The following is a 14,933-nucleotide window of genomic DNA, read 5'->3' as shown; positions in this document are numbered from 1 at the left end:
TGATTTCTTTCATTTCTTTTTCTATTTTTAAAATTATTATTTCTCTAATAATATATGAAATATGAAGTTCATATAAAATAAACGCAAATACGTGTATAGTTCCACTAATGTAGTGTTGAACACTAATATTCTAGATAAAAATTATTAAAATTACCAAAAATAAGAAGATACAAGACAAAAATTGAAATTTTAACAACATAAATTACTAAAATCGCAAAAAAACAAACAAACATACATAACCAAATGCATTTTCGCCTAAATCTTTTATAATTTTTGAATTACTAAAATTCCTTATAATTTTTTTTTGATATAATATTTAGGAAATATTCTTCGACTGGCCCTGTTAACATAATTAACTAAGAACGTTAATTAGCTGCCTCTATAAATTGAGATTCAAAACCTCGCAAACCCCCCAAACACACAGAAAATAGAAATGAATTCAAAAGTAGCAAGCCTCGCAATACTTGTCCTTGTAATGTTTCTTGCGGAAGTCGAGCTCGTGAGTGGTGCGGTGACATGCAACCCTCTGCAGCTGAGCCCATGTGCAGCCGCTATCATATCGTCCAGCAACCCGAGCGCCACGTGCTGCAACAAGTTGAAAGAACAGAAGCCTTGCCTCTGCCAATACATGATGAATCCCAATCTTCAGAAGTTCATCAATTCTCCAGGTGCCAAGAAAGTTGCCTACTTCTGCGACGCCCCTTTTCCCACTTGCTAGCATATATATGTTTAACTATGAGTAAATCTTCAAGATGATATCTCATGCATTTCCCAGTGAGTGTATTCAGTTTTCTATGTCAGAATTGCTAGCTGTGTCATAAAATTTCTGCTTTAAATTAACTTGATGATGTCATATATGTGGTTGAACTTTGAAGTAGTGAAATTTGTGTCTGTTTACTTTCCATTTAAAACATGGACAACGTAAAATAGTTCTTTCCCGCAACCAAAATCATCAAGTGAAAAAACCTTGACTAGCTGAGACTGCCATTGTATCATAAATGTTTATATTTGTTTCTTTTTTTCTAAACCATGAGCGTTTATATTGTTATTTTTCATATAAAATGGAGGTGGGATTAACCTAAACCTAAAACCTAATTAACTAAACTTCTCACACAGTTGTTGGGATTTGAACATATACTATGTAGAACAAACAAGAGGCGATCTATTAAAAACAAAAGGTTTTGAAAATTTATTTTTTGTCCTCTCAAACATATTAGATCATTTTCTCCCTCAAATTAATTTACCAAGCGTCTCCTTAATAGACCAATTAATATGGAAGAAACAAAATATAATGAAAATGAGCAACTGTTTATAAGACGATCGTACTTAGCTATATCTTAGCTATATTTGTTAAACGTATTGATCCGATTCATAATTGTAGTGAAAATAATACTTCATACATAAAATAATGACTTTTCATGAATCTAGTCGGATCGAAGATTTTTATCATAAAATTGTCACGAGAACATCTCACAAAATTTTTTGTAACAATGATATAGATTGTCTTTCTCATTTATTCTTGTGTGGCTGTCTTTTTTTTTTTTTTGAACAATTTAAAGGAGAACAATTAGTGGCACAGTCTTTAATTCTCAAGTTCAAATTATTTTTAATATATAACTACTTTGAAAAAAAAACCAAAAAATTGAGAAAGAAATAAGTGACCAGGACCATCGGTGCTGCACATGCAACACAATGTCTTTTGTGCAAGAGAGTGAAACTATTCGTGAACAACTCGATTAGAACACCACCCGATTTGAAATAAGAGATGAACCTGGAGCAATGAAACGGGTGTGCCCCACAGTAGCATCCAATTGATAAGCTCCTAATACCAATCGTGAACTCAAGCTCGATTCATACTTTCTTATTGTCTTAAAATTAACATACTATTTTTATTAAAATTTTAGACACGTACTAATCATCAACTATCCCAGCTCAAACTCGGGTATGCTGTTCTAAAAAAAGATGTATATCAAGGTCAATAACGAGTAGCATTCAATTCACTACTTGATCGAGCTCGAAGTCGATTGATGGCAAAGAAAATATTCGAGCTAAGCTCGAGCATGGTTACTCGAACTCAACTTGACTGCATGCTGAAGACATTCCTAGAAAAATATAAAACTGGATTAATCATATATCATATACGATGCCACAAATTCCACAATACCAAAGAAAAAGAGATGAAAATCATGAAAAAAAGACCGTCGTACTTGCACCAACCTTGTCACCAGAACTCGTTTGATATCAACGGGGAGACCGGATAACTTCATATTGGGTTCTCTTTTTTTATTACAGACAGACAACCAACATATGACACAAATCTATAATTTCAAATGCGAAACCGGTAACTCAATTGCTGAGCTGAAAGGGTGACCATTTAACTTGAGTTCATATAGCAGTAATCCAATTACACAAGATCAGATCATTTCAAAATCACTAGCCTTCTGTTGATGCTGATTTTCTCCAAGATGTGAAGAGGTCATCCCGAGTCCTCCATTTTGGTGCCTTTCCCATCCACCAGTGTCAGCCTTGGAGTAAGCCCGGTAATACAAGGAGGAAGCCACCATCGACAATAATATTAGAGAAGCACCAGCAGCAAATACACCCTTCCTAAGAGCGGTACAGGACAAGTCCTCATCGTGAAAGGTTGGACGGTATTTGGTGCGGTAAGAATTTCTCACTGATGCAGCCAAAAGACATGCCTCTGCCGCCAGAAAGGTGATCCTGTTCGTTTCAATTACCAGGTGTATAGAACGAAAGATTCAACTCTGTGACATCAATTATATTCAAAAGGATTTGAACAAAGAGAAGGATAACATACAAACAAACTGTAATATCTTATCCCACTTGGGCCAATATAAATGGGTTTATAAGGGTGTATGATGAACTGTTCTACCAATTTGGGCTAAATACTATTCGCAAAACAAGATCAAGATCGGATATGAAGTAGTTAGTCGAACATCGTATCTCACGTGCACAGACCCCATCATTGGGGTCTAGGCCCTAGGGCCTGACACAGTCTTTATGTATCAAGAACACATAATGTGATTCCTAAACTGTCAGGTGCAATCCTTAAATAGTAGATGCTACAGTATACAGGATAGGGAGAAAAAGACATTGTTCCTAAGATTTAATGGCTAAAACAAATTTCATGAAAGGAGGCAATACAGAACAATAGTTTGGATAAGTTACAATCTCGAGCTGTCAGATTCAAGGATGTTAAAAACGATCCCCCAAACAGTGACTTTTATATTGCATTTGTAATGCTTCATCTATGAGATAAGCACCCAGCCAAATTTCAATATCTGATCAATATGTGATGCATTTTAAAAGATAAAAGTAGAATGATTCTTGCTTATAATATACAGAACAATCTGTACGAGGTACTGTACCCCCTTTGTGCTCAGTAAATGAACTTTTACTTCCAAATATAGTTCCTCCTTTTGGCCTGGAGAACCAGATCCTATTTTCATACACTTGCTTCCTTACAAAGTCAACAAAAATTAAATTCTCCTAATTCAACGATTTTTTTCCATGCAGCATTAAGGCCCTTTTCTTTTTGTTCTGTGATCCGTTGACGAAGACCCGTTGAACAAATGAACTAGAGTAACTGATAGTAACTGTTAAAAGAAAGCAGGTCCACGTCATTTTATACATGAAGTTGAAATGAAGAATGAAAGAGATACTGAAAAAGTTCTCCGGTTTTGTATTTTAACATTTCATACTTACAAGGGTAATGTACTTTTCTGGTGGAGTCCAAACGCTACAATTGGAATTTTCAAGAAACATAACCTCATCACAAATGTGTGCAAATCCAAGACACAGTCTCGCAAGTGAAATAGCATAGTAAAATCTCAACTGAATGAGAATATTGTGAGAAAACTCTTTGTAGCATCATGTTTTCTTGTGTTCACAGAATTGAGATCAGCATCAACAGGCTCATTGCTAGTGGTCGCATATACTACTCACTGCTGAATTTACAGAAGTTGAAATGCGACCACTCATTGCTCAATTTACAGAAGTTGAAGGAACTCAACTAAAGATTCAGCTTTAAGGTGAAGATTGAGAGTGGAGACATTATGGATGTGAAAGGGAAAGGCATGGGTTAGGTCAAAACTTCAATGGGTGTCAAAATTAGAATATTCACTTGAGCTCAGAGACATCCAACATCAATGACTGTCAAGGAGCCGAGTTAAAGTGCATAAAAATGTTGTTCGATTTTTTACGAAGCTTCCATTTTTCAAAAGCAACACTTGGAGGGCTCGTCCAAAGTTGCAACTTGTACATGCTAATGCACGGCCAATGAAGAAACCACAGAATGCTTGTGTAGAAGACCAAAGCTTGAATGCTAAAATCTTGAGAGGTAAAATTCAATGATTATTGGCGTTCGTCATAAAAATGCCATGGAAATTGTTGAAAATACTAGCAGTTCCATTGCAGTCCAACAATAAATCTCAGAAGACATAAGAATTAGTGGTCGAATTTAAATATGAAATAATTTGAATTTAGAAGCAACAATGCTACATAGAAATTGAAGAAAACCCCTCTAGATAACATATCTCTTCGCACTTGTGCAATTTTTCAAGATCAAAACTTCTCATTTCTGTTATTCAGTTATAAAGTCACAATTATGGAGCCTTTAAAGAGTTGACCCAACAAATTTTAGTTCAATTCAAGCACATGAGTACATATTGTCTCCCTAAATTTTCCAATAAATATTTTCCTCAAGAACCTTTCGAAGTAGCCTTAGTGCATCTCCACATACAAATTACACCCCACTCAACTTTTGTTTAATGGTGTATAGAGAACCACAAACTTCGAACAATTCATCATTACCGACACAAATGAGCCAGACCAAAGACTAACTCATCTTTTCACATTCGAACATCAGTGTTAATACATAGAGTAGGCTAGTGCTCGAGTAGGCTAGTGCTCGAGATCAACTAACATCAGAGATCAGATTTCTCTACCTTGCACATTCACTATGTCAATATTTTACAAGATTGGGAAGGAATTCGAGTTCCTAATGGCTCGGTCATAAAAGTAACAAGTTTGTGGGAAACCAATTACACAAGTGAAAGAAGAAAATAGCTAAAAAATTATGGAAAATAGTGATACCAGCGAAGTACCTAGGAATTGTAGAAAGACAAATGGAGGCGAACCAACTCTACAAAGTCACAAAGAAAAAAATATCAAGGTCACCCACCTCAAAATTATCAGCAGCTACAAGTATCAGAGGAAATGGAAGTGAACCAACTCAACAAGGTGAATAACAGTGGTAAGATCAACATTACCATGAGAAAACGAAGAAGAAAACAGCACAGGTAGCAGACCTCCCACTCATCATCCCTCTCCCAAAGCACAGGCACTTGGTGACGCCGTTAATCAAAGACTGGCTGATCAAAAGCACCCCAAACGCCGTTAACCCGTACAACGTCGACGCATCGATCCCGTACACACAGTAGGTCTTCTCATCGTACTCGTCAGGCACAACCCGGGCCTGCACAAAATTAAAAACAACCCAGAAAAAAAAATGAAGAGAAAAATCAACACTTTCCGAGGAAAGAAATAAACCAAAAACCCGAAAAAAAAACAACAACAGATAGCTTGAAACGCAGAAAAATCACCCAGCTACGGCGTCGTTCGGCACCGACAGCGATTACAAAGGCAATGAGGTGCAGAGAGATAGCGAGCACAAAAATGAGAACCGAAACTCCCATCGCTCTACTGATTTTCCTCCCTCGCAGGGTTTTTCTTTGGAATGATTGAGATTGTAAATTTTACTGTGCAATCAAGCCTTTTGTTGGTTCTTGGAGATCGGAGAGAAGAAATTGGAAAGCAAAGCGAGTACTACGGCTTTCATCTTCTTTTTTCCCTTAAAAAGGTTTCGCTTCACACATTTGCTTTTCTCAAACAGGGTTTTACAAAATGCTTTTATTTAAAAAAAAATCTTTAAATTTTATATGTTTAATTTATAATAATAATAATAATTATTATTAAATAAATGAGATTTCAATTTTTTTAGTACAATTATCAATTTCATACACATAGTAAATAAATTTAATTGTGATTATTATTAAGAAATAAAAATAATAACATTAAGATTAATGATACCCATAATAATAAATAATATGAAATAAATTAATAATATTATTGTTAGAAATATTATAAATAACGATATTAACAAAATTAAAAATAATAAATGTGGTAAATTAGTTTTAACAGAATTATGGTTGAGTACATTTTCTTTTAAACAGAAATAATCGACTTGATTATAAATTGTTCGATTTTATTTTATTATAAGAAAAATTGGTTCGTTTACCATAATTTTAACAGAATTATGGTTGAGTACAAATTTCTACAAAACAGAAATAATCGACTTGACTATAAGTTGAATTGTCGCCTTTAATTTGAGAGTAGGTTTGTTGTGAGACGGTCTCACCAATCTTTATAAATGAGACGGGTCAACTCCACCGATATTCACAATAAAAAGTAATACTCTTACCATAAAAAGTAATATTTTTTCATGAATGACACAAATAAGATATTCGACCCCCGAAATTGATCCGTGAGACCGTCTCACAAGAATATTTGTGTTAATTTGATTAAGCTGGCTTTGTTTTTTATGAAAAAATTGGTCGGTTCATGCAATTAGAAATTAGAATTTGCAAATTTTGTAATGTCGGTTGCAAGAATTATTTGCCATTTTTTTGAGCTGGTTACTACTTCAGTAAAGACAAATTCATTTGAAAACAACAATGAGAATATCTACTAATAAATTTGGTTAGTAAAAAACAAACATGCTAGAAAACGGCGACACGCTCATGTCCATCGTTTGCTGTTATATTTCAACTACTACAGTAAAAAAAAATTACAATTCATTACCACGTGTTAAACGCGGTGGTTACTATATTTTTAATGACCATCAATTACATTAATCATATAATCGTATTAGATAAATCATGTGTGACAGATTCGTCGAATAAAATATTAAAAAAAAATGGAACATGATCATTGAGCCAGTGTTCACATATTCTACCAACTCGAACATCCTTTGAGTTGATACTATTAATTGAGTGTGTATTGATTATACCTTCGAATTTTATTTTATTTTTCTTGATTCAAATAAATGAGTACAGATGATATGTTGATGACGAATGTTTATGAAAGACAAAAGTAAAAAAACAGAACTTACCCCGGAAGGTCGAAGAAGTTTATACAAGGAAAACTTGCGATCCGACAAGGAACACTATGCAAAAGCTTCTGATAAGTGGAAGTGGTGAAACCCGGTTTGATTCCGATATGAGACGGACAACACAGAAGCACTTACAAGTGGTAACCTTGGGATATTTCTTAAATTCACAGCCGGAATAAGGCATCCCACATAAAATGCAGAACTAAATAGCAAGCACCAACAACTATTAATCAGGATAGGGGAAAAAAGATCTATAAATATCATATGACAAAAGAAACAAAATAAAGAATTTGAAAAAAGATTGGTATATTTTTGAAATCTCAGCTTTGATCAGTGAATTCAAATTGTTTTCCTCTCTTTCCACAACAACCTTCATGTTAACCTACCCCCAAACATAATACAGACGATCGATTTCTTTCCCAGGGTGGTATTGTTTTTCATTTTGGCACATCGTGACCAACAGACTGAAATAAAAGGCAAAAACCAAATGTGATTACCCTTCTTCACAATTCCCGTACCCTCGGCATAAAAATGGGTAGAGATCCTCCTTTTCAACAATAGGAGGCGAGAAAGGGAGCCTATCTCAGGAATTTAACGACGGCTGAAGAAAGCAAAGTCCGGGTGGTTGACCTGGCGTAAATTTAGCCAATTATCGGCATCTTGCAAGAGAGAATGGGCCAACTGGCACTTATGACCTGCATCTGGAGTCCACAATGATGCTCTATATCTGTATGAGGCAAGCCCAAATACCGGAAGCAAAATCTGGGGAACACCATCGGTTTCAGTTGTATATGTTACAGTTGGAGGTTTCACGGTTTCACTTCCTGCAGAAGCAAATGCAAAAAACCAGGAAATTAGATGGGATGCTTAAAACACTAAGATACACGGATATTCCGGAGACTAGGCACACAACATTGAATACACCTTATCCACACGAGTACCATGGAAAAACAAGTCAGAATCTAGAAGGACGAAGTAACTCTATCACAATGAGTGCAATTCCTACCAGCAAACAACAACAAAGCATTTGTATATGCATATATGTGAATGATTACACATTCTATTTCAATTTGGATTACCGATCATGGAATCTAAGGTGCATTTATGCATACATCAAGCCTTTAACTATCGTGTCACATTTCACCTTTGATTGATCTCCTGTGCAATTAAGTAGCATTTAAGGCACACCTCAATCCTTTAAGGCACATCTCAATCATTTAAGGCAAGTGTTTTGTTAAAGTATCACACCTTCAACTTAGGTGTTCACCTTGTCCACCTCTAATAACTATAGTTCAATCATTAGGATAAGCCATTATAGTTCCCTATGCTCGCATTTTTTTAAGGCAGACACATAAAACACACACACAAACAAATAGAGGTAAGGTGTATCCACCTGTCAAAAGTGTATGAAGAGAATGGAAGGTTAAAAAGCAAGCATCCAAATCTTTAAGAGTTTGTCCAGTAGGTATTCTGTAAATGGGATACCTGCAACGCAGTTATTTACCACTAGGTAAGTAATATGTCACCACATAAATCAGCAACCAAGATCAGACCCTGAACAAAATTATACCAAGCCACGGAGATCCAACTCGAAGGATGTAGATCACAACTTCTAAGTGTCTTCACTTCCGGGAAGCGGTGAGTAAGATCAAGTATCTGTCCAAGTTTCAGGTCAATATAGAGTAACGAATGAAAGAGTAATTAATGCACATTGGATGTTAGAGAAAACCGACCTTATTTGCCAAAGGTTCACGGCAATAGGGCGGGTCCCGCTCAAGATACTCAAACAACAAGCAACCCTGTGAGCTTCCAGATTCACCTTCATCACTAGAAAAGCCTTCTTGAAAAGCCATGTCCTGTGCTCCCAAAGACAACAATTCTGCATTGTGAGGACTATCATGTATTTGAAAATGATAGTTATGCGGTTCCTTTGCACAACTCAAGAAACCTCTATCTTGTTCACTATCACTACTTCCATCACTACTAGAATCCCTAAAATACTCATAATCACTTTCTTCACCAGGTCGCCTACCAAATGAGAGAAAAATAAGTAATCAGGTAAAGGAGCAATAATGAATTCAGCTGAGTATTAATCAGTAACAAAATCGGTGTCAAAACTGTTTAAATGATGACTTGAAAATATAAGAGCAAGCACTACAAAAAAGGACAGTTGTAAGCAAAGAAAGCAAGGTTTCATCAGTTTTTTAGCAAGCTACAATCGCTATGAGTTAAAGTAAACAGTAACAACAGGTGAACAATGCCTAAACCATTCTTAATCTTTAGAGGGCAAAACGTTATCAGAAGCAACAACAGCCGAACTAAATATAATTTAAATAGAGAACATCTATTATTGACTGCCACAAAACAGACATTTGAAAAAAAGAAATACTTAGAATAACGGATCCTCAAAATACTAAATGTACAAATAGGTGGCTTATTGTGAGACACAAAGTGTAGTCACGGTACTTTATTTTTTTACCAATATAAACAATACAGTGGGAGGCTGCCACCTTTAAAAGTAAATTCACAAGGACATACACATCATTAGTATAAAATTGTCCAGTTTAGGGTTAGTACGCAAGATAAAGTTTTTCTTAACGAGAGAAAAAAAAACCTTGAACCTTGAGTGTTGTGAATCAAATATAAAACTTCCACTTGAACCAGTGTCCCAGTCTTCAGGACAAGGTAAAGAAAAGGATGAAAAGAGAATGTAAAGCACGGAAGGAAAAAATAAAACAAAATCCAGAGCCACGAACACAATCTAAAGTTATAGAATCCATCGTAAACTTTATTCTTTCAATGTAAACATTTAGACATAATAAGATTCTTAGTTGCAGATGATTTCTATAATTTGAAGATCAGAAGTTCCAAAACTTCAACAGGACCTGCTACACATCCATCAAAGGTAGCTAAGGAAGAAAGATACCGCATGGATTGACTCAAACTTTACATAAACTATAGATCCGTTTTCAAGAGGCAGTGATCTATCTAAAGTCAAACAATAAATTCCTAAATTAGTTAGTACTAAAAAGGATAAAAGAGTAGAACCATAGAGAGAGAGAGAAATATGACCCGACAAAGACAAGAATCCCCCAATTCATCCATATAATCAGGATTACATAACAGTGAAAGTGAAACATAGAAACAAGAAACCTCAATTCTGTTTGCATTCCATATGTCTTTTCTACATGACAATTAGCTTCTCAATCATACACAAATTCTTAAAACAGTGTATTTAAGGAAGAGGGATACCTTGATTTTTTCGTGCTCTTTGAAAGGTCGCCATATAACTGAATGCCAGATAAATAAGGCACATAATACTGAACCACACAATCAGAATCGTTTAATATCAAAGGCACTCCAGCACCATATGCACTCCATTCCTTGAATGACTCCCATAAATCACTCAAAAAAAAGAATGGCTGAAATTCTGCATCAGTCGTCCTCCAACTCCTCCCAGCCATCTGTCAATGGAAATGAGTCACAAAGAGAGGAGTGCATTCAAAAAATGATCTGAACTCATTTAGGATTTTCATGTGAATAATAATCGTAGTAGAGCAATCGAGAGAAAAAAGCAATTTATATGCTCCAATCAAGTATTTCGCAGCCGCTTAACGGCTTAGATCTTGTCATTTATTGCTCTACAAAAATAGTGGAGTAAAAAAATCTAACTTTTCTGGCTTTACGTGCTGGTCCAACGAGATCCGAGCTTGGTATAAATAAGAACATGTATCACACTACATAAATGAACAGGTCCAGTAAAGCATTATAAATATTTACGACGCTGCTCAGCAAACACCCACTTCTCCGAGATCATAAATTTTTGACATAATACAACAGCATAAACATTTACTAAACAAACATGAAATAACACTATTGGAATCACAATCCAACTCTCTCATCTCTCTTCAAGAATTATTCATTAGATTTGTAATAAATGTTAAACAAGCAGTTGAAGGCAAACCGCGAGTTAAAAATAACACCTTATTAGAACTTGAGATAAAGCCGTTTCACTTTCATAAATAAAACAAGGTCTTTATCTATCATAGCTTAGAAGCACTACGTGATATGATTCTTCAAAACCACTATCGCATGCGAAATGGAAAAGGCACTTGTAAATCCATAAAACAAACTTCAATCAACTCATTATTAAAATAAACTTACCTTGGATAAACTCTGCCCCGGAACAGAAGGAGTGACAGATTGCAAGAACCTCTCCAGATTACACAAATCGGAGAACTCCAGCACCGGCGCAGCAGCTAGCTTAGAGTTTTCCGCCGCCGTCTCATCGCTTTGGCTCCATGACTGGGTAGATGTGACATCACTTTGCGCCCTCCCCAGATAATCCCGACTCCGATGAGCCCTCGACGCACTATAAAACCGATCGTCGCTATTTTTACTCCTATTAAACTGCAATCCTGGCCCAAACATATCTCCTACCCAAAACCCTGATCTTACTATATAATTATTTGTGAATTTGTACACACCACCAAGCCCTAAACTCTCGATTCGGTAACACCTTTATCCGCTACGAAACCGATGTATTTACGATATAATGTAATATACGCAATAAATCACGCAATTTGACGGATGATATTCGTCGTCTTCAACAAATGAATCCGATGCACAGACTGTTTTCGATTAATTTGAGGGATTTCTTAATGTAATTACCAACTCCGATCAAAGTCCTACCACGGGTGCTGCAAATGGAAAGAGAGAGAAAGTGGAGAAAAATGATGGGTTAGAAGAAGACGACGACGACTGGAAGCGAACGAAATTTTGAATTATTAAATAAAGATGGAACTTTTACTGCGCGGTAAAAATGAGGAACCTTTGGTGTGTGCGGTTAAGGGGAGCAGTGAAACGACGCTTTTGCCACGGAATTTGTCTGGTTATAGTTTACCTAGTATCTATTAAAATGTAATTATGTTGATAGATTTTTTTAAGAACAAAATTAGTTTTGATTTTATTAATTTTTTCTAAATAACTAATAAATTTTAGTTAAACAATTAGTCGTACTACGAAATTATATATTTGATAATCGACAAAAATTTGTGTGAGACGGTCTCACGGATCGTATTTTGTGAGACGGATATCTTATTTGGGTCATCCGTAAAAAATATTACTTTTTATGCTAAGATTATTAATTTTTAGGCAAAAACTTGTGTGAGACGGTCTCACGGGTTGCATTTGTGATACAGATCTCTTATTTTGGTCACCCATAAAAAAGTATTACTTTTTATGCTAAGAGTATTACTTTTTATTGTGAATATGGATAGGGTTGACTCGTCTCACAGATTATGATCCGTGAGACGGTCTCACATGAGATCCACTCTACTTTTTATTATGAACAACGGTAGGCTTGATCAGTCTCACATATAAAGATTCGTGAGATCGTCTCACAAGAAACTTACTCTTGATAATCATAAATATCACAAATCTTTAATATCTATACTATTATATTAAGTGTGAGGGTCTTAGAATAACTATCTTTGAGGACACTAAAATATTTAATTCCATAATTACCCTTCTTACTCTACTAAAAACATTTTCAAGTCACTCTATATTTTAAATATAAAAAAAATCAAAACAAAACTTCATTTTAAATCGAACAAATTTTCTAAATCGAAAATAATTTCATGCTAATTATTTAATATTATTTAATCAAATTAAAAATAATAATAGCACATGCATCGCATGTGTATCTTTTACTAGTATAATATACGTGTTACATGCTATACATGCGCATATCAAATTAATATAAATATCAAATTTTTCCATAGCAACTTATCGCGGCTACATACATTAATGAGTATGAATTGCGAGACTTAATTGTTCAAAAAATAGAAGAAATCAACCACCAAGCAAGTGAACAAACAAGGTGGTATGGTACGTGACTTCAAAATTTGCCAAGTTGAAGGTGGAATTAATGAAAATATATAGAATTATTAAATTTGACATTCTGTGGTTCTATCTAACCTTTTTTTTTATTGGGTGAGGGATAATTTCGGAAGTTTACTTGGAATATATCAATTATTTTATTAAGTAGTGATATATATTCTTTAAAAAATAATTTTATATCATATGGAAACAAATGATGTCGTGTTACATTTTTTTTATTCAATACTAAATTTATTCTTATTTATTTTGATAACTTACCACATTTTTTTTTATAGATGTTGATAATTATAATATTACAATTTTTATTATAAATTCGGAACTTCTGAATGGATCTCTTTTAATGCGGATGTCACGTATCCAATTTGAAGCAGACTACATTTTATTCGTTCGGAATACGAATAGTTTTAGCTTTTAAAAAAGGAATACGAATAGTTTTACCAAAACTCGATGGACACATGGGCTTTTGGATTATTATTATTATTATTATTATTATTATTATTATTATTATTATTATTATTATTATTATTATCTTTTAAAAATATAGAAAATTAAATTATCTTAGAAAAACTAGTAATATAAAAACCAAATAACTAAATAGATTAAATTAACCACAAAATTAAAAAAAAAAATTATTGTTTCCGAGGCGGTAGGTCTTATATTTGGAAAATCAAAGATTTTGTCCTCGTTGATACAATTTTGAATAGGATGTTTTTTTTTATTATGATTAAACACGAAGTCGTTATTTTTATTGTGTTATGTGTATTAAATAAACTTCCGATCTAACACAATATCCTACATCTTAGCAAGATCAACACTACAGCAAATCTCGTTTGATCGCCATCCCTGATACATCAAAAGTTTCTTTTATTAAATATAATATTATATTTATTCAATACTATTATATATAAAATATAATATATAAAATACATAATCTTTTGTTTCTTAGATTGTTTTCATATCAATATTTTTACTTGAAATCATCATTACAAAATTATTTTCAATATTACTCATATCAAACTACATTATAATTTTTCACTGATTTCTATCAAATATTAATAAATTTAACATTTAATAAAAGAAATTTATGTAAATTTAATTACGAAAATTTTGACTAGATTGCATCTGGATTAGGTGTCCCGTGCCTATGGATTATGAAACATTCTGGGATGATGACTGAGCACAAATGTTATTGGTTGGTAGAGGATTATTAATAATCTGAAATGATAGGGACACGTGTATGGTTAGATGACACGATAGGTTATTTTCCTATCCCCATGCTTATCTTATTCGTTGGAATTGAGGCACTTGTCAGCAATATACTTATCCTTTATTGAAATTGATAGGTTGTCAATAAATTCTAAATATCACACGTGTATTTTTTGGACAATTTAAATTTTTGCTATAAAATCAATATATTTTATCGTCTATGACAATTTTCTTTGAACTAATAAAAAATTATTTATAAAATCAAAACGTTACATATATAATATTAACAATAACTTGTCTGAGACGGTCTCACGAATCGTATTTTGCGAAACAGATATCTCATTTAGGTCATCCATGAAAAAATATTACTTTTTTATGCTAAGAATAATATTTTTTATTGTGAATATCATTTGGGTTGACACATTCTACATGTAAAGATTCGTGAGACTGTCTCACAATAGATCCACTATATAAATTTTTTTTTGGGATGAAACACCTTTTAAATTTATAATCTAATGTTGATATACAGAATTATACAAAAATATTGAATCGTGGCTAATTTTTGTTTTAGACCCACAAGTGTGGTGATAATGATAGCAAATGGTCCTTAAAAAAATAAATATTTTATTTAAGT

General features: G+C 33.8%; 2 protein-coding genes and 1 non-coding gene across 5 annotated transcripts; 1 reads left to right on the top strand and 2 right to left on the bottom strand.

Moving 5' to 3' along the window:
* Window positions 1-1,955: 1,955 nt before the first annotated feature.
* Window positions 1,956-5,899, bottom strand: LOC140834270 (uncharacterized). 3 transcript variants are annotated; one of them, XR_012118703.1, is made up of 4 exons: window positions 5,625-5,899; window positions 5,292-5,497; window positions 2,208-2,721; window positions 1,956-2,102 (listed from the first exon to the last, which is right to left on the bottom strand). XR_012118703.1 is itself a non-coding variant. In XM_073199026.1 (3 exons), exons 1-3 carry the CDS (start codon window positions 5,715-5,717, stop codon window positions 2,415-2,417), a joined length of 606 nt encoding a protein of 201 aa, XP_073055127.1. In that variant the 5' UTR covers window positions 5,718-5,899; the 3' UTR covers window positions 1,956-2,414. The 3 variants fall into 3 exon arrangements, 1 of the variants encoding a protein (XP_073055127.1); XR_012118702.1 differs by having other exon boundaries at window positions 2,218-2,721; XM_073199026.1 differs by having other exon boundaries at window positions 1,956-2,721.
* A 1,161-nt stretch (window positions 5,900-7,060) lies between these two features.
* Window positions 7,061-11,958, bottom strand: LOC140834269 (uncharacterized). The gene is made up of 6 exons (XM_073199025.1): window positions 11,357-11,958; window positions 10,445-10,656; window positions 8,926-9,220; window positions 8,763-8,848; window positions 8,586-8,677; window positions 7,061-8,016 (listed from the first exon to the last, which is right to left on the bottom strand). The coding sequence occupies exons 1-6, from the start codon at window positions 11,621-11,623 to the stop codon at window positions 7,784-7,786; spliced, it is 1,185 nt and encodes a 394-aa protein (XP_073055126.1). The 5' UTR covers window positions 11,624-11,958; the 3' UTR covers window positions 7,061-7,783.
* On the top strand, window positions 8,625-8,681 carry LOC140835613 (U7 small nuclear RNA). The gene has a single exon (XR_012118935.1). It is a non-coding gene; the product is annotated as a U7 small nuclear RNA (small nuclear RNA).
* Window positions 11,959-14,933: the final 2,975 nt, after the last annotated feature.

Source organism: Primulina eburnea, chromosome 6, assembly GCF_022965805.1.
Source record: "Primulina eburnea isolate SZY01 chromosome 6, ASM2296580v1, whole genome shotgun sequence".
In the NCBI taxonomy this organism is placed as follows: Eukaryota; Viridiplantae; Streptophyta; class Magnoliopsida; order Lamiales; family Gesneriaceae; genus Primulina; species Primulina eburnea.
This window is presented reverse-complemented; position numbering and strand designations above follow the sequence as displayed.